The sequence below is a fragment of the Aythya ferina genome (genome assembly GCF_964211825.1).
Source record: "Aythya ferina genome assembly, chromosome: 9".
Taxonomy (NCBI): domain Eukaryota; kingdom Metazoa; phylum Chordata; class Aves; order Anseriformes; family Anatidae; genus Aythya; species Aythya ferina.
This window is the reverse complement of record NC_140305.1, coordinates 11,891,251-11,911,577: the sequence shown is the minus strand read 5'-3', so window position 1 is coordinate 11,911,577 and position 20,327 is coordinate 11,891,251. Positions and strand designations below refer to the sequence as shown.

The 20,327-nt window shown below is 45.4% G+C and overlaps 2 protein-coding genes across 6 annotated transcripts in view; one reads left to right on the top strand and one right to left on the bottom strand.

Moving 5' to 3' along the window:
• Window positions 1-3,960, top strand: part of PPP2R3A (protein phosphatase 2 regulatory subunit B''alpha) — a 55,726-nt gene extending 51,766 nt beyond the window's left edge. For 4 of the 5 annotated variants that reach the window (XM_084529210.1, XM_084529207.1, XM_084529209.1 and 1 more), the window contains exon 14: window positions 1,395-3,960. In XM_084529210.1, the coding sequence (XP_084385336.1) occupies window positions 1,395-1,581 (187 nt within the window). In that variant the 3' untranslated portion in view covers window positions 1,582-3,960. The remainder of the gene's footprint in view (window positions 1-1,394) is intronic. The other variant, XM_084529211.1, reaches the window with a different exon arrangement.
• MSL2 (MSL complex subunit 2) lies at window positions 3,214-19,460 on the bottom strand. The gene is made up of 2 exons (XM_084529228.1): window positions 18,703-19,460; window positions 3,214-6,653 (listed from the first exon to the last, which is right to left on the bottom strand). Exons 1-2 carry the CDS (start codon window positions 18,842-18,844, stop codon window positions 5,056-5,058), a joined length of 1,740 nt encoding a protein of 579 aa, XP_084385354.1. The 5' UTR covers window positions 18,845-19,460; the 3' UTR covers window positions 3,214-5,055.
• Window positions 19,461-20,327: the final 867 nt, after the last annotated feature.

Here is a 20,327-nt window from a genome sequence, read left to right as displayed (position 1 = left end):
CTGAAAGACCAAAAGAAAAAAAAAGAGGTCACTGAAGTGTCATTGTAACGGTGTGTACTTCTGGAGTATGGCACTTCGAAATCACAGTAACCTAGGTCTATGCAATTAAAAATGAACCTCAGTGAAGAGCGTGAGCTGCTGTAATAAAAACATGTAAACGATGCTTACCCTTTTAATCTTTTGATGGTATATGGGTGATGGTTTTAGAAACTGAATATTTAAATAATAAAGGTTCTCATACTTTGTAAAAGTAGTTTGGAGACGTTTTGTGCTGGCATGGTTTTATCTTTGTATTTTTACTTTGTAATTTCTTTTTCTTTTTGGCAAATAAAGGACTTCTGAGTTGAAGTAAAACCTGTCTCATGGTAGTGGCATAGACTCGTTTTTTTTCACTTAATCTCCAGCTGCTGTCCCAAAATTGTCTTCCCTATTGCTACTGAGCTCACACCATCCAGCAAGCCTACCAAAACCAAAAGGCTAGGCTTTCTTCTATAAAATACTGTGGAAAAGAAGCCATCCTAGCACTTAGCTTCCTCACATCTTCCTCAACGTGGAGCACCATCCCTGTGCAGACTTACCAAAATTCTGAAGTCCCTCATTTTAATCTCTCCTTAAAACAGACATCTCCTGGATCCTTGGCAAGTGGCATGGAAAGAAGGAAAAAACAAAACAAAACAAAAATGATTTCTTTATATGCAAATGCTCAAGCAGAATCGCTGTGTTATCTTATGACTTCATCCATGCGACTGACAGCTCAGCGTTCTTCCCGTGGATATCTGTGTATTGCACACTTTTCAGTAGGGACCTCTGGTTTTCTTGAAAATACCAAATGCAATTCAATTCTAAAAATGAAATAGTTAAGACCGGACAAAGAAGATGTGCTTGCAACATGATCAGTACTATAAGAAGTATTACAGCTTTCAGAGTGAATTTCATCAGCTATGCTGCATACATCTGAAGATATTCTAACGTATACAAAGCTGTTCTTTTTTGTTGTTTCACTCCTCAGGAAAGTTACTGTTAGCAATTTGAGATTTTACTGTAAATATGATTGTATAAAAAGTAATACATAAAAAATGGCTGGGGTGTGTGCTTACATGCAGTAAAGAGATGCTTTTAGTCTGGATCATACCAGAATTCTTTGCAAGATTCATGTGCCACATCTGTATGATCTTTTTCTTCAAAGTCCATTAGTTTCACTGAACCCCAAGCTTCTTGCTGTGCGAGAAGTACTTGCCTTCGAAAGCAGGGTTTTCAGGTTTTATTTCAGACTGCTGGTACACTGCATCTCTACAAGGTTCTTTTCTGACAATTCAAAATTTGATGGTACTTGGGGGGGGGGGGGGGGGGAGGGGGGAGGTCACCTTCGTTCCTTTTCTGTCTTACATACACAGGAACTCCACGATGACAAAAATTGAAGAAGCTGCAGAAGACAGCATCTGTTACCTGCCTCCTCCGTTTGTGGGAGTGTTTTCAAATTCGTGTGTGCACAAGAACTTCTGCAGGGAGTTCAACAGTAACAGAAGAGCCTGCAGCAACCCCACTGTTCCCAGGTACCGTATGTTAGGGGTGGACAGGTGAGAGAACATCACCTGCACGAATGATCTGCTATGGAGCAGCCAAGTCAACACAAACCAAGCGTTTGTTTCCCGTTTCACTTCCCTTCCCCTCCTCCCTCCAGCCTTTAATTCCAACCCAGTGATTTCAGTGATGCATGATACATGGAAAGAGCCTTTCTATTTAAAATGAAAGTTTAAATGTTTTCTCTTTCTTGAAAGAGTGTCCTCCATATGTTCGGATTGAGATGACCAGAAGCACTAGGCTAGCTTTGTACTGGTACACATCAAAAATGATCAAAAGTTTGCCCCTTCCAGAGGAAGCTCTGTTCTTTCCATCTCTTCAAGACATTTCCAGGCAGGAAGACTGCCATAGCAAGGCATTTGCTGCTTTTTCCTTCCAATCCAGCTCTACAAACAACAGAATTTGATTAAAGTTTGGAAGTTATCACTTCCTGAGGCGGACTGGGAAGAAGGCTGAAGTATCACACCCTTCCTATATGAAAAGAAACCCCCGAGTAGCCTCCTCTGTGGCAGTGCTGAAACAAGTTCCCCTCATCAACAGCACCACAGCAGGAACGCCAGGTCGGCAGCAACAGGGGAAATCCCGCAGCCCAGGCCAGACAGGCTAAGCTAGAGCTAAAATTATCACTGCAACTGCTCTCTGTCAGTGATTCCCCAGTGCTTCTCCACATATGGCCAACAGGGAGCGAGGCCTTGCCGTGGGTTATGCTGGACAGAGTTTTCACTTAACTCCTTTTGACAATGAGCAACGGTGGGAAGGTCCCCAAACACCACGCTGTAAGGTCCCTGTAAAATGGAAACTAAAGCTTCTTAAACTAGAACCACTGCAATTCTTTTCAGAAACATTATGATCCTTTCCATCAGTCAGCTTATTCAACAACTACTAGCCGGGAGGTTTAAAAGAAAAAGCAAACCAAACAAGCCCTAATTTAAACAATTACAGAATTAGTCATCAACAGACTAAGTAGTATTTAGACAATAAGTTCAACATATGCCACACTGATGCCCTTAGCAGTTGCAAAATAGAATTAGAAAACTAACATTTATTAAATCAATTAGAATTTTAATATACATTTCAAGAACGTGGCAGCATAAAAGGAAATGTTTTTAGAAACAACCTGAATCTACCATTTGCACTTTTACAGTAACGATCAGGGCTCCCCTGTCAACGGTTCCAAACACACTTGACCTAAAACACCAAATGTTGGTACCATATTCAATGCAGCAGTGAGCAATTGAAGATTCCAAGTCCTCCCGCATTTGTGGAGCGAAGGTACTACGCACAGAATGTAATCCAAGTCCTAGTAAATGTACCATCAACAATCCCAGCAAAACTTAACAGCTCTGCAAAAGCATTTAGGAGCAACCCATGCTGCACATCTCACTCCCCTTAAACCACACTCCGGGTTGGCTACTTCTCTTACACGTAGCGGACTAATAAACAGATTTACATCAGTAGGTCACGACCAAACCACCGTGTCAGAAAATGGTAGGATCCTCTTGGGTCAACACAAAAATCACATACAAGTTTAACTAAATACATTTTAATAGGACATCATTAAATCTCATGAGGGCTAAAAAACACAGATCTTAGGTACTTGGGTTGGCAAATAAAGACAAGAATACTAAGAAGCATTTTCCACCATTTACTCATTATCAAAAATATTTTTCAACTCTTCTTGCAAAACAAAAACAAAAAAGTACAGACTGGACACGTACATCACATTTTTCTTCCTATGGCTTTAACCCCCCACCCTACCCACCCCACAAAAAAGACGGGGGGAGAAACAAACCAAAACCAACAAAAAGATCTGACCACATTCACAGAAAATGACACCATGGTACACTACAAAACAAAAGGAGGTGTCATTTGTGTCCAAAGGTTTTTGCTTATTTCTTAGGTGAGTAACCATCATTGTATATGCTTTGTGCCAAATCAAAATACACCTAACGTTAGGTCAGAAAGCGCTGCAGATTTCATTAGATGAATTAAAGGAAAGATGGAAGCAGTTATAACTAACTTGAAAAATTCACGTACTATTTAACATGCTGTTGAAACAGGAATTGCCTTTTAAATTAGAAGGTAATGTTTTGTGTTCTAGTCAGCCCATTTGTGCTGTATCATTCAAAGAGGAGAAACTTCCGCTTTCACAAAGTAACTGATTTTTTTTTTTGGTTGCCAATGAAATCTTAAATGCAAGACTAAATGCTTCTACTCTAATTTAGGAATTACGATGAAATAAAACTTTTTTTTTTTTTTTTTATAAAGCTGCGTTTCTACAAAGGTGCTTTCATTTTTAATGCTTTTTGAGATAAGCTCTTTGCCAACTTTGTGTTATTTTTTCCATTTGAAGCCTTTCAGCCCAGGTCAAAAAGCATCACCCTTTGAAAGCAACTTTCAATACATCACAGAAGAACAAAATGGATTCTGGGTGAATTATACAGATTGATTTCTAAGGTCAGATATTTTGGATATTTGTTAGATAAAATAATCGTCTGCCCCAGCTGAAAGATACCTGTCAGCAAAGCGCTACCCCCAAGGTAAAAAAATCAGCAGTGGTAATTGCTGGAAGTCTCTGTATATTGCAGACATTGCCTGGGGTGGGGGGGACAGCCACAGAACTTCTCTACTCTGTAACCCACAAAACAAAAGAAAAAAAAAGGAGAGAATGGTGCTAATAAAACTAGCTTTGTGTATAAACAATTTTCCCGCCCCAATCAAAATAACAACATGTCAAACAAACGGAGCTGGCACAGGGGCAATGACGGATCAGGAAAACAACCTGTGGAATTGTCAAGGAAAAAGCAAACGCTGGTATTAACGGGACAGCACATTGGAGCCAGCAGTTTAACCTTCAGGTCTAAGCAACTGATCTTCCTGACCCTTGTTTGGAGACTGACTCTTTAGGGGCTATTAGCTTTCTCACTATATTCCCAATCTTTTCATTTTTAAACTGCTCCATTGCCAATTCTCACAATCAAAAGTTACCCAAGGGCCTTTTCAGACTGGTTTCCCCAGCTTAAAGCTGCATTTCCTACAGGAACACTAGGTGATTTTCTAGCAGTAGTGTCTGTAACTGATTGATAATTACTTTTCTACATCATAATCTAGCACAGTTGAAATGGACTAACTAGATACCACTTGGCTACATTTACGCGGAAGCTTTGACTGAGCACAAAGCATGACCGTGTACAATGAGGTTAATATATTCCTTGCCAAAGATCTTGTGATAAAATCATTTACATCAGCAATTCATCTCAAACTATGAGGTGCTGTAAGAACTAGAAAACAGTTTTAGGGTAACTCCTCCATTATCTGCAACTATTTCCCAGACACTAATACACATAACATAGCAATGAAAAACACTTGATACAAGTGATCTAAACGCAGGAGCTCCAGCAAGTTAAACAGAACCATAGCTGCCTTAAAACTGTCGCAGTTCCCCTACTGATGGCAGGGAAAAGAAAGAAAGATTCAACAGTCATATCTCATGTCTATAGCTTCATCCAAGCTTTTATCATCGTGTGTACTGGCAGCTAAAAACGTCGTTACTGGTGACCCTGTCACATTGATTACACTGGTGCTTGTGCTGGCATTGCGCACCGCAATGCTTGTCACATTAATGCCCAAAGTAAGCCTAGTCTGCTCCAAGGCCTTTTCTGGCACTGCAAATGCCTCCAGCTTCTTCTCCCCGTTAGCCATATAGGAGTTTTGGCAACCACGGCATATGCAGTCAAGGCAGGCTTTGCGGTTAGAGTAGCAAGGGCAGCGTTGGCCACGGCATGTAAGAACACTTGGATTTTGGGTGGCACGACCACATTTACACCCTTTCTTTTCTTGTGGCTTTTTATACACAGTTTTTGTTGGGCTTCCTGGCATAACGTTACTGCTAGGAACTTTCTCCTTTGCTTTGTCTTTTGTTTTCAGCACTCCCGGTTTGGCTTTTGGGTGAGATTTCTTAGGGGCATGTTCTAAATTCTTTTTCATGCTTTTGTTAGACAGGAGCACAGTTTTACTGATTTTGGGAGTAGTGCCTCCGTTAGGTACAGTTGCAATAGGCTGCAAAGACATTTTGTTTTCCTGTTTCACTGTTACAGGAGCCGACGCTCCCAACGTTGGGCCACAGATGATGCTGGAAATGGGCAGAGGTTGAACCTTTTCACTGTCGCTTTCCGACCGAGACCGCTTTCTGTTTAACTTAACCACCTTAGGCGTTGCTGCTGTACACGAGATTCCATGAGGAGAAGCATCTGAGGACATGAAAATGTTATGGCTAAGGGGTGGGGGAGAAAGTTGCAGGAAAGGGCCATTAGTCATGTTTGTCTCCAAGCTGGGCTGCAAATTAGAACCACAGACTTCGGTATTTGAAACGGTCTCTAAGCTCCGTAGAACTTCCTCAACACTAAGGAGAAGCGATCCACCTGGTTTTATGTCTTCGCTGAAGCTGCAGATGTCAATGCCTGTCGTACACAAGTCACTAGTAGAAACGGTATCACACACAGGCTGCAGGCTGCTAGAGATATCTTCATTTTTTATGTACTCTCCAGTACTACACACATCAATCGTGTTCGTGTGTTCAGGAGAAGGGATATTCACTCCAAGTTTATCCACTGAAAGCCCATTACAATTGGGCAACCCGTTGATAACAGAACCTCTAACATCAGCGTTGTGTGTGCTTTCAGGTACTGACGTAAAACTAGCTGGAGGATCGTTTGTAAGTTCTGAGGTTGAAGGTACTGGGGAATGTGTCAAACACAAAGCCAAGGCTGTATCGGAAGATTTTTCCGTCTCTTCGTGGAGTGGTGATCCATCTTTGAGCAAAGCCAAAAGATCTGCAGAACAATCAACTGCTTGGATAATATCTCGTGCCAGTGGAGTTTGCGTTATGTATTCACAGAGTTTCTTATAGCAGTTCACTAAAATGCTTAGCTGCTTATTCTCCTCAAACTGTTCGTAGTCCTTGCACCAGCTACATGATGGTTTCATCATCATCTTCTTGCCTTTACAAGGTTTGCAGACATAATGCTGACATGTGGAGTTTGTGGGAGCAATAGGGTCTTGTAGCAAATTTCCTAAGGGGAAAAAAAAAGAAAGACTACAATGAACTCAAGCCACATTTCCAGGATAACATAGGATGAATTCCTTGTAACATAAACCAAAAAAATTGCCTGAAAAAGTTGAGCAAGTCACAAGAAAACATACCATCCAAACAATAGTCTAAAAATTCTCACAGCTGCCATATCTGATTTTAAAACATTAGAAAAAAAACACAGAGGAACATCCCACCATAATTTGTCATGCTGCTGCAGCCTTTAGAAACCCTCTTAGCTAAAACAGTACCAGCCCCTTCATTCCCTTCAGCAGTTTCTTCCATTGAAAGTTACAAAACACACAAGATTTCTATGAATTTTCCAAAAGCGCAACAACAAACCCCCGTGAAGAGCTACTGCAGAGATTTTAATGAAATTAGTGAAAACAAATGGAAACTGAGCAAAGGGAAACCCTAAAAGGAATGTAAAAATGATGAAATACCAACCCCAAAAGGAAAGAACACACAGCAGAGACTTTGTTTTACTTTTCATTTGGCCGGGACTAAAAATAGAGCATAGCTTTGTGACAGTCAACGCCATGAATAAAGCACAAAGATTTCAGCTTTGTGAGCAACAAGAACAGTTAAATGTCCCCCATGAATTCTTACAAACACCAAATAAAACACCTAATACTGTATTTCAATAAAAATGAATATAAATATATTTATTGCTCCTTAATAGCTAGCTTTTGTTGCACTTTCTGTTTTGGCACGGGGCGACTACTAACACGTCCTAGGGAGCGGTGGCTCCCCATTTCCCAAGGCACAGACACGTAACAGTGAAATAACACCTAAGATTGTAGTAGTCACAGCCATGATGCTTAAATACTTCAAGTGTCAACAACAGCTCGCGTGTCCTGTGCAGGGGTGAGGAAATCACAAAAGATGTTCTCTGAGATCTTACTGTTAAGAAAAAAAAATTAAAAAAAATCAGTTGCTAATGGACTCAAGTCACCTGACAGCACGGGTGTTAGACACCTAGTGCTGAAAACCTGTCAGATCTCTGGATCTCTGAAACTAGGTCTGGAAGGATGTTTTTGCTTATGTTAAGAACCAGCCCTGTAACACATAAGGATAAAAGTTGAAATTCTGCATAGAAATAATCCAGCTAGTAACTACATCCATAAAACAACAGTATTGCTTTGTTATTTTTAGCCAACTCTAGGCCAGAAAGATATTCTAACTTCTAAGTAAACTTCAGAGTATCTATAGCCAGCTACAGAAGCGGGCTTCTTCCCCTTCTTTCCAGCAGCAGATTTTCAGCTTTGATCAGGACTGTCTCCCCATGAGGAGCCTTTGCTGGATGAGCTACAGCAATCAGTGAATCCTCTCCCAGATTTCCCACCCCAGTGCAAACACGCCGTTAGGAATAAATGAATAAAATTCTGCAATTTGGGAAGAGAAAGCAAAGTGCATATAGTAAAACAGACTGAGATAAAAAGTCCTAATCAAAGGTATTTTCTCTCATCAGCCACTTCCAAGGAAATTTTAATCATGTGAACCTTCCCTTCTGGATTCTCGTGATAGCCCTTCAGAGGGATACAATTTGCTGAATCTAGCTGAGTGCACCAACTTATGAACTACATAAGAAAAAACAACTTTTCTATGTTGTATTAGCTTAGTCTAGAATCCAGTCCATCAGGCAGGAGAACAAGACCTGCTGTTCTGATCCTTAGCTGCAGTAGCCTTCGAACACAAAACTTGGCCCTACACTCTGTATCTTTTGCCCAAATGTTCCACCCCTTTCCCAACCAAGCCCTCCCTACTCTTCACTGCTGAAAATTTTTGAAAATTCAACTTTCTGTGTGTTTGAAGTAACAGGAAACTTGCATTAGCACAGTCATTTCACAACAATCCTGAATTCTGTGAATGAGCTGATGGAGACTATCTATCCCCTGTTCCCTCTGAAGCCCAAATCCCTTGATACTTGCAGCAGCCGTCCTCTGTCCGAGCCACCTTTCAGCAGAAGTGGCCTGATTTAAGCTGAGTTTTGAGCAGCAAATAACAGGGGTCAGTGCCTAAGGCATCATTGTTTGTGTTTTGTGTTTGTTTGTTGTTTTTTTTTTTAAATACATTGAGGGAAAATAGATTCTTTATAAAGTTACCAGGTAACAGACATCAATAGAATGACAAGTAAGAACTCATTACACTGGAAGTGGAAGAGTGACCATGCAGAAATGGGCAGGATTTGATCACAGCTACCTAAAAGTGATACAGGAGGAACAGCAAATAGAAGAAGCTGCAGAACAGCGAAAGGTTCAACACACAATTACAGCAATATTTGGCTGGAAAAACGCATTTTATGACCAAAGATTAGATATTTAACTTTTCTTTGCTCATCTAATGAGGAAGAGCTGACTGAGGAACGCTGACCCCAGAAGACCCTACAAAGACAACAGCAAAACCCTCTTTGAGCTAAGCAGTGAAGATTTACAGCCAAGAAGAAGAACCTGAAGCCACACAATGTAACCTGCAATGAAAATGCTGAAGTTCCCTTTCAATGACACTATTTAAACAGCAAGGCAGGCAGAGATGTCCACGGTGGTCATCAGATAGGATTTGCGTTTGTGAACAAAGTCAGGAATTTCCATTGGGGAAGAAACAAAAGAAAGGTTTAGATCACACCAGCTGGTCTCACAAGCCATGTCCTTGGGCAGAAGGAGTTCAACGACTGTCTGGCCCTTCAGGATCTTGGGTATTCCCACCAGGCACAGCAGAAACTCTGCTCTGACCAAAGCAAGAGGCAAACGCCCGCAACACTTCTCATTTAATGCTCCGAGACTGCAGAATCCATTCTAAAAGTGCGCATGCATCCACAGCACTTCCACCACCAAAAGGCCTCCAGCATTAGCACCCAGCGAAACAAAGCAGCTGGGTGTGCGCTTTGGTCCTCTTCAGCCTTGGTCCTCTTCAGCCTGGTTTTGCTACTTGGAGCTACAATGATCAGTGTGTGGCAGATTACCAAGTATTAAAATACTTACAGATGAGACGAAATGAACAATTTACAGTCACAATTTGACTTTTAATTATATATATATATTTTTTTTTTTAAATCTCATTGCCAACTGTGCATTTCATTTAGCCCCAAAAATTACACTTATCCCAAAATAAATTTGGCTGAAACTGCTGAATGGGTATGAAAGCTAAAAGAGGATACAAAAATCTGGAAGAAAAATAAAATAATCCAGAAGCTGAGAAGAGAAAGACAGATGGACAGACAAAACAAAACACTTCGCATGCTCCCCGGAGGAAAGAACACAGTGAGTTCTACCCTCAGTAAATGCCAGCAACCTACACAGAAGAGACATTGGGAATGCCTGAACCATGGGAATATTTTCAGCTTGAGCTCACATCTCATTGAATATTCATTCTGCAAAGTTTCTTTCTTTATGGATTCTGTGGCACCTATCACAGGTCAGTTTTAGTACTGTTAAACTTAAAAAAAAAAAAAAAAAAAAAAAAACCGACCACGAGATGCAATTTCCAGAAATTTAGATTTCATTAGTTTTAGTATTTGGGGAATGCTGTTAAGTCAACAGCAGTGTCCCAGAAAGCCAACACCTGAGCTACTACCAAGACTCTGGAGGTACTAAGCTTTGGGATATTCCAAACCTGTGGCTCCACAGGCTCCCTGGGCGTAACATTCATTGCTGCTGCAAATTAGCAAAGCCCCTCAGGTAAGACTATAAACTTCACCAAGACAATACAACGGAAATGATTCGGAGATGATCCAGCCCACCCTCAAACTCCTAAGAACGACCCCACTGGTCAGACCAAAGATCCACCTAGCACAACATCCCCTCTCCCTGGTGGCCCAAAGCAGATGCCGTGGGCACAGAGTAGGAAGGAGGAAACAAACCCCAAGTGCTTGCCCAGCCTTTGGCCATCACTCGCTGAGATGCTCCTCACGGGAGATGGCATTTCCACGTACTCAGTAAGCCTCAGACTCTCCCCAGAGGTTTGCCTCCCCTCCCAAGCTATTTAACATGATACCAGTCACAACAGGCTTTGACAAGAAGTTCCCTGGGCACCATGCTGAGAATAACCTTTTTGCTTTGAATCGTTACTCCGGCTGGTTTCACTCGGCAGTCTCTGGGTCGCATGGTGGACGAGGCCGCAGTCGGTCCCTGCCCCTCCCCTCCACACCACCGCGGGTCTCCCAGCCACGTACTGCATTTCCCCACGTTCTCCCTCCCAGAGTGAGGGGTTCTGGCAGACACAGCTTCATTCAGCGCCGCAGTGAAGTTCACCGCTACATTCTCTATTCAGTTTCTGATTTTTAACACTTGTTTTACTTTCGATGGATAGCCAGTACTGAGCTGACACTTCCACGGAGTTTTCTATTGAGAAGCCAAGATCCCGCTTTTGGCTGGTAGCCATCAATGGTGCCACTTTCTATACATTCACAAATTTATTTAAGTCTGTAAGATATAAAACCAATGAGCTCTGAGAAGTTTGTAATATTTTTCTCCATGTTTATCATTCTATATTTATCTGAGCTAAATTTAATTTGCCATTTTACTGTGCAGTCATTCATCCTCATCAGATCCTGCCACGTTTACTCAATGCAGACCTTCGTTTTTACTACCCTAGATAACTTGGTATTACTAAACTTCGCCTCATCTCTGCTCACCCTCTTTTGCAAGGGGGATATTAATACACCAAAAGCAAAATCATGTTCTTACAAAGCCTCCAGTAAGAGGCTTCACATTTCCCTAAACAACGTCAGATCTTAACTACCCTACTCTCCAAAAGGTTCACCAACATCTACTCGAATATGAGCACTTACACTTCATAAGCAGCATACACAAAGAAAATACTGTTAATATATTATTTACAAAATACCACAGCTGTCCTGGAAAGGCTGCTGCCAGGAGGGAGGTCATTTAGACCACAAGGAATACTTCCTATTGTGTTCCTTAATGAGCATTACTTCACAGCTGCAGGAAGAAGGGAAGCATCTGCAAATTGTATCTCACGGACCAAAGGAGGAGAAGAATTGGGAATCAACATGACTATTAGGTGTAGTATCCAGCAAATGTGCTCCAAATGGGCAAAATACACAAAAAAAAAAAAAAAAAAAAAAAGAGGACTTTGATTCAAAACAGGCCATCTCCCTTCATTCTCATCTACCTTGAAGAAAGGCAGAAACACAGTGCCCTAGAAAAGGGGGTAAACGCCCCACACATGAAACGCCCCTGGCAAAGCCTACTGTAACATTACATACTGCATTTTTAAAGACTTCAAGTTTTAAGACTGCTGTAACCTGTTAAATCCTATTTTGATGAAGCCAACTGGGACAAAATTACGAAGTCAAATTTTGTTACGAGTATAAATGAAGGTAGCACTGGGGTTAATCTCAAGTATTGGTCTGCCAAAACAAAATCTTTAATCCTCAGTTGCATTCACATCACTAGAAGTGACCCGCACTTTATAGTACACAGCAAGCAAGTGGAAAGCTCAACAGCCACAGCCATCTACTGCTTTCACTCTGCCTGACGAGCACAGGGGATTCCCAGCTGCAAGGAAGGGATGAAACGAAGAAGGACACCTAACCTAAGCAGGCTTTCAACACCTAACTTGCAATGACTGTGATGGCCTTGGTGGCAAAGTTTTGCTGTAACTATGTCATCCAAAAGTCAAGGCTGCTATATTTTAAGAGGCTTTAAATGGCAATGTTGACACGTCTACTGGGGGTACAAGACACTTTTAGCATGCTTGCATACACTATAAGCACTCAAAAGAGTTAAAACATGCTTTGAACCTTGTAGGCCTACTTAATTATCACATTCTCAAGGCAAACAAGAAGTAATGAAAACTGTTTTTTCCCCCCACCAAACAAAACATCTTACGCCATCAAGGTGAACTGCACGACCTTCAAGACAACTGCTCTTCAAGCCCACTGGAGAAGGAGCGAGCACTGGGCCATGACCACAAGGCTCAGGAGACGGAGATCCACAAAGTTATCACTGAAGGACTTCAAAGCAAAATCTGTGGTAGAAGCTGGACAATTCTAACTCCTTGGAAAGTACAGTGCTCGACGTGCTGTGCATTATTTCTCAAGTTACATGGAAACGTCAAGAATCTTTTTTGGCCTCATGCAGAATTCCAACCTAATATCAAGCACCTCCTTACTCCGTATTTACTCAAACGAACCTGTAAATCATAACATAGTAAGAAAACAAACCAAAGAAATCTGTGTTTGGACTCCCTAAGTCCATAGACCTGGGCAATTAAGTTGTCCCGACAAAGGTGCCTGTTGGCAACATATTAACTTTTCTTTAAACACTCTGAAACGTAATCCGTTTAATCAATATCCTCAGGCGACCATCAGAACTAGTCCATCTCCCATTGCCTCAATGAGAAACACACCAATCAAGTCAGAAGACAATACTGTAACCCTCGCTTTGCCACCTCCTTTTCAAGTCTGGCACCAACCAGCCCTCAGGGTGGAAACCACAGAACTTCTCTTCCTCCTATGCTTCCAATTTTGTTTTAAGACAGGAGTATTTTTAGAGTATCTTTCGTTAAGAAACCCACTGAAATTCAACTGGTACAGCTTTGTGTTGTCAAAACTCAGGCAGTACAAAGGAGACAACCTTGAAAAAGCACTTCTCCCAAGAGTCACGTGCAGGGTTTCAAACAGGAAAGGGAAACGGTGAATTTAATTGAGGAGATAAAGAGGAAGAAAAATCAACCAACATGATATTGGCTAAAAATTGGTGCATTCAGAGATACGAGAGTGGAAATTTCATAGGCTGGTTATATCCGAAAGCTGAAGGAAAAGAATACTTGCAACAGAAGATATTTTATAGGTACTTTGTCCTGTATTTCATGCTCCGTGATAGCCGTTTCAGATTCTGGTTATTTTGCACATTCTTCAGAAAGTCAGAAGTGTTTTGGTAACCATTGCATGTAATTTTTAGGGGGGAAATAACACACTTAAAAGCCACCCATACATGCATGTGATAGCTGGACAGTATTTTTTGACAGTTAAAATGGAAAAAAGAAGAAAATGTCAAAAAAAATACCTAGAAAGAGTCACCAACGCATATTACTTTCAAACACAAAAGGCAACTGATCTGGCACAAATCAGCCTTCACCCTCTCTAATAAAAGGAGAACAGACGAAGAATGAGAATCGTACCCTCCATTCTTCCATCACAAAACTTAAATATGCTTTTTCTCTTTAAAACACTGATATCCAGGCTTAACTCACTCAGGAACGGCTCAAAACCCAAACAGAAAGTCTAGTATAATGCATATAATTATGGTTTTTAGCAGTGGAAATTTGTTCCTTCCTTTTTTTTTTTTTTTTTTTTTTCCCCATCTCCATGACAAGAAATTGAATTTTCTAGAAGTTTTATATCTATTTAGGTGTCACACAACAACCCTTCCTTCTCCAAAGGACGTCGCATAGCTGCTGCATGCCTCCAATTGCCTCAGTACCATCAGCAACCCTACCACAGTATGTGATACCTCAGTACCACAGGCCCGTAACTTGCTTGCATTCCACTGGCTTCTGGAGCTTCTTCCCTTAGGTAGAAACGCTCATTACGGAAGTTTAAAGAAATTGCTCTGTTAAAAAAGGCTACTTCACAACTTCCCAGTGGCAAAGCACAGCCCAAAGCCATAAGCACTACTTGGGATCCGCAGCGGTGCTGCTGAGAGCTGCAGACAGACAGGGGGTCTGGAGGAGGGCATGCCGCGGAGCAGCGCAGGGCGAAGCAATGGAAAAGGGGCGAGGAAGAAGAGGAGGAACCATCACCAGGCTGCCAACACAGACAGGGTAGAAGAGAGATGCAGGTGCTTACACGACTTGATGTAACACCAGCTCTCGAGAAAATTCAAACCTAGCTAGTTGAATCAACTCTGTAAGGCTCAACTTCTATCTACAGCGTAAAAGTTTCAAAAAACAGGCTAAAACATTTATACAAGAGCAGCCTGGAAGTAACATCCCTATACTGATCATCAAAGAAAAGAAAACAAGTCAACAAAGTACTTCTTTTTATTTAAATCATGCCATTCCCATGCTGGCAGTTGCTTCCACAATGCTACCTGACCACGGAGCCTTCAGCCCCCTACCTAAAACTCTCCGGAGCTATTTCAAAGCATCCAGCGGAGCCGTGGAGGGCACCGGTCAGCACCACCACATTGTTTCTTTGTTCCTTCCCACCCCTTAATCTCTTTGAAGCCACATGTTGTCTCACATCCCGTTACTTAGATTACAGGATGCTTAGGACAAGAGCTCGGTTCTCATCCTGCATTTCCACAGCCCCAGCAGCCTCTGGGTGCCCGCCCCAACGCGGCGTTACGCTGGAGCCCCGCAACCTTTCCAGCGCTTCCGCATTCTAAATCGGCAGCGACAATCTGTCAAACGTTTTTAAATATCCGTCAGAGGTTCCAGGGTGAAGTCTTCCAAGGATAAAAAGCTCAGCTGATCTGACTGGCAAAATCTGTCACTTAAACATTTTAACTGAATTGCAAAAAAAGTGTGTTAATGTGGCAGCGCCAACTGAGATTCTGAGTGACTTGCAGTAACCTACACAGCATTCGAAACAGAGCGAGTCACTCTTAAGAAGATTTTTATCCCAATAGGCAGTGTTTTTAAAACATTAAAGTTTGTTGCATAAATCCTACAAGGCTATTTTTAAATGAAACGAGGTATCAGCACACCGTTTAACAACAAGCACTTTAGTCTAGAGGCTGAAATGCAGATTTCATGTCCTCAAAACACGGATGGCATACACCTTCTCTCTAAAGCACGCTCAGAGGAGTTATTTTTAAGTTTAAAAATCTCTAGGAAACGTCACCTTACGCATCCCGTGAGGACAACACACTGCCTACAGCGCTGTCTAGAAAACGAGCGCATGACCACACTCACATCCCAAAAGCACACACGCTGCCGTACCATCGGGGGAACTGCACCTTTCCAGCCCGTTAGGTAGGAGCCGTTAGGAGACCTCAAATCCACCCAGAACAGATCTAGCTGACTGATTTACAACGCCAGGCTGTATTTACGTTACAGCTTTCTGCTGATGTAAGTTTGGGCGTGCCAATTTGAGTCTAAAATCATAACTTTAATTAGAACTTCATAATTACGTGGGTCCAAACACTTCTGCCACCCCTGCTGCGAGAGCTGGTTTAAAAATCTATCAGCTCAGAAGAAAATCAGTTGGTTTATGTCTAGTGCATTGAGAAAATAGTGAAAGCACAATAATGTCAGCTGATTTATGTAGCTGTCACCCCTAAAAACACTTCTGTAAAATTAAACGGACAGTCTTGACTGCAGAATTAATACCTACAGAATAACAGAGCATAGTGGGGTGCATTCTGAGAGATTAAATACTGCAGCTGATGACATGAGGAGCGCTAAATTGGGGAGTGAAATCCCAAGGGAAGTGCTAGAAGTCCTGCACGGGACTTGAACAAACGCAACTCTGCAAAGTGCAGGGGGTTATGCATCACTGATAATTCAGGCAGCATTTCTCCAACAAAGCATGGTTTTTAGACCTTTACAGTCAAGACCTCATTTCACCAAGTTCTGAGCAAGAAAAGCACCAGACACGCAATGCCCCATGTACTCAAACCCGCACCCCAGCATTTGGATCTCACGGTTTACGGACTACAGATGGGCAAAAAGAGCAAATGTCGGAAAAGCTTTACGTGTGTTCAAAACAGACTGTTAGGTTTTGCATGGTCAAAGCACCCGCTCCTGTGATCAATGACATCTCACAAAGTGATCTTTGCCTCACTACTTCAACCTTTATCTGTCTAAATGCTGTCTAAAATTAAAAAGGTCCTGATGGCTGGAAGGAAGGCAGAAGATGGGCTTTAAATGACCTCACATAGCCAGGAAGCGTAGCAGCTCTTAGCCCCCATGTGTACAAGAAAAAAAAAAAACAAAAACGTTTTGGAAATACCACAACAAGGTCAGAGGGCTGAAGAGAGAAGAGGCACCAACATTCACCCATGACAGAAGAGAGAGAAAAGGAACACAAAAAGCAAACAAGAATGTCAATTTGCCTTTACCAGTCTGAGCCAAAGATTTACGACTGCTGGTTGACACCAGCACGGGCAGTTCTGTATCGGACAGAAGCGCTCTCCCATGACTAACTGCCTGCAGGTTCAAGAACAGCACTTCACTAACTCTGCAGGACAGAAACTTTATTTTAGGGTCTGGGTGCATAGCACCCAGCCTCATAAAGAACCAGGAACTTGCTGAGGCCTCTGTATGCTACTGGGCCACAGAGGTCCAGACGCTGAGAGATAATCTTGGGGAATCACTTATAGACAAAACATTTGAAACAAATAGCAGCTACAGTTATCTGAAAGTCAGACACAGTAGGGGAAAAAAAAAAAAAAAAAAAAGCCAAAGCAGCAACCCTAAAATTTGAATAAAAGATGAAGCAGAACCATCAAGAAGTAGTTTGTAGGTCTGAGTATCCACAGATGCACGAGCCCATAGAAGAAAACCTAAACGAGCACAGGCTGCCCCCTCAAACTGAAAGTGACAGAAAAGCCACGCAAGAAAACTGAAGAGGGGAAAAGTAGCTCAGGAATTTGGGCAGGGACAAATTATAGATAGACGATTCCAATAGCACAGAGTGCAAAAATAAGACTGCAAAAGGCCAAGAAGGAAAGAAGTCAAGGCAAGGAGAACAAAGAATGCATTTCAGAGGACTGGGCTCAGAGTGGAGAGGTCCGGCAGTACAGTAGTGAGTCCCTATGGACACATCAGACACACAGTCTCTACATAAGTATCTTAATAAAATAATAATAATAATAATAAAAAAAAAAACACCACAGAAATATTAGTATATTTTTAGGCAGAAACTAATGAGTGAGCAAAAGCAACAATGATTTATGGAAGGAAACACAGTTAAACGTTGGAAGTAACAGGGCCCAAGGTAATACGTGAAAGATAAAGAGCCGAGTTGCATTAATACTGACAGTGGTTATGCGAGGAAAAAAAAAAAAAAAAACTTAGACAAATTATATCAGGAAATGACGATGCCGTGATCCTGGGAACAGGCTCCCTCTTTCCCAGTACAAACTGATCTCTATTTTCTAAGACTCTAAGTGGGAGGAGCTACCGCTACAGGATAGGAAGCCTCCGAGACTTGTTTAGCAGCCTCAACAGTTGAAGTCCCGATCTTGTAAATAAATACAACATTTAACTTCGCGAACGCCACTAATTCGATTGAGCCTTGCCGGGACCACACACGCTAGCAAAGAAAAAACACCCGCCAGCGGGAAGGCCACGAGTCCCGCCTGGGAAGACAACAAAAACACACGCAGGGCCGGGGCTTGGGATCAGCGGAGAACAACAGGACGCACAAAGCCAGGGCTCTGACAGCTCGGCCGCCCTCCCGCAGCTGCCTGCGGGGCGAGCTGGCGGCGGGGGCTGACAGCGCACCCCGAGCCTCCTGCCCCGCACGGCCACGTGCCCCCAGCTCAGGGCGCAGGAGGAGGCAGCGCCGAGGTTCCGGCTGCCTGCCTCTCTGCCCACCAGCCGCAGATCGCTTTTTATTTTTTATTATTATTATTATTTTTTTTTCGGGGGGAAAAACGCAGCGGGGAAACGGCGGGAGGCTGCCGGCCTGCGTGCTCGCCGCGGCGGTTGTTGTCACGGGCTAATTATCTGCCCGGCGCACTAACAGCCTTCGGATTTCTTTTGTGCGCTTGACATTCCTGGCCCTCCACCTGCATTACTTTGTGTTCTTTACGTTTTTGGGGGCGTGTGTTTGTGTTCCTTCCCTCCACCCCCCCCGGGCTCGGCCCACACCTGCTCCCGGCCCCCTCCTCGGCACCACAACCCCCCGCCCCCCCCCCCCCGACCACCCCCCGATCCCAGCCGCACGCCCCCTGCTCGCCTGGGGGCAGGGGGGTGCCGGGGAAGGCGCCGCCCGGAGCCGCCCCCACCGCCCCCCTCCTCCCCGGGGCTCCCCGGTGGCGGTGCGGGCAGCCCGCCCGAGGGCCGCGCCGAGCCCCGGGGCCCCGCCGCGCCGGGAACAAAGAAGGGTTCCTCACCGCAAACGCAGCAGGAGAGGGACTGCCTGAAGTAGGGCAGGAGCTTGTTAATCTCGGAGAAGGACTGCGGGTCCCCGGGGTCGTAGTTGAGCACCAGGCGGCTCGCGGAAACGTAGAGAGCAGTGGCGTTCACCGGGTTCATCGCCGCCGCTCGCGCGCCGCCGGCTCCGGGCCGAGACGAGGGCGCGGGCCGGGGCCGGGGCCGGGGCCGGGCCGGGGGCAGCCCGGGTGTCACCTTGGGCCGGGGCCGCCCGGAGCCGCGCGGCGGCGGCGGGGGGGGCGGGGGGGGCAGCGCGGCGCGGGGCCCGGCCCCGCTGCTCCTCCGGCCCCGCCGGGGCCTGGCTGCCGGGCGGCCGCGGCGCTCCGAGGGGCGGCGGCGGCGGCGGCGCTACTCCAGGCCGCGGGCCATGGCGGGCCGGGCCCTGCCGCTGCCGCTGCCGCTGCGCTCCGCCCCGCTGCGCTCCGAGCCCGGCCGACGCGTCCCCGGGGGCGGCGGGGGCAGCGCGGGGCGGCGGCGGCGGGGCCGGGCCGCCCGCTGAGGTGAGGGGGGGTGGGGGGGGAGGGAGGGAGGGAGGCGGATGCACCCGGGCCTCAGCGCGGCCGCATCACCGCGGCCTCCTCCGCGGGGCCGGGCCGGCGCTCCTGGCTGCGCGGCCGCGGGGCGGGCGCCGCCGGCGGGGCAGGGTCCGCCGCCCGATCCGCGCCGCGATGGCGACGGCGACCGTTACCCAGCGCCAACCGTCACTGCGGGGCCATCGCCGCGGCCGCCCAGCGCCGCCGCCGCGCATGCGCCGCCGCCGGGGCCGGGGCCGCGGCCCCCCCCCTCCGCCTCCCGCCTCCCGCGGGTGGGGGGGGGCAGCGCCCTCTAGCGGGGCCCCGCCGCCTCAGCGCCGTCCCCTCAGCGCCGCCGCCCCGCCCCGGGCACGCCGCGCCTCTGGGGGCGCCCCGCGGGCCCCGGGCAGCCGTGAGGAGCGGGGCTGGTGACCCCCCCCCCGGTGCCAGGCGGCGGTGGGGGCTGTGTGCCCGCAGCTTGTGGCGTCCCCGCTGCGAGCAGCGCTGAGGGAAAGGCTCCCCGCGCACAGGCCCCGCGCTGCAGTGCTGCCAGCGCCACCGAGGCAGAGTTCTGCTTGCGAGCGTGCGTGGCCCTTTGGAACGTTCTCTGACAGAACTTCTGCTCTCTCCGTGTTCACCTAGGTTTGCCCGTGCTGGAATAACCTAGGAGTGACGCTGGGACTTTTTGTTGTCCCTGGCTCCTCTCGTGAATCCCCCAGCGTCCCAGCCCACCGCAACGTTAACGTGCAAACAGGACACAGGGACTTAGGTCTTGACTCCAACTACACACACACAGCACTTCTGGTCCTTGTCGCTGCACAGCCACATTCCATAAATAGCTTATGTATCAAACCACGACAACAAACTGAAGTAACATTCAAGTATAACACCAGTATATTCTCCTGTATATGTCCCTGTATCCCATCTTCTGCCAGAAACGCATACACACGAGGGGTCCCTGGCACCAGACACAGGCCAACACACACCTGCTTTAGTCCACCTAGTCTGCCTTTAGCCCACCTTACAAGACTTAGGTGCAGCTTTCCAGGGTAGATTCAAACTTCCAAGCATTT

Coding starts and splice junctions, on each gene's coding strand:
- MSL2 (XM_084529228.1), bottom strand. CDS start 18,844: ATGAACCCGGTGAACGCCACTGCTCTCTACGTTTCCGCGAGCCGCCTG. Junction 6,654..18,702: donor CCTCTCCTGCTGCGTTTGCG/GTGAGGAACCCT, acceptor TTTTCCCCTTAG/GAAATTTGCTACAAGACCCT.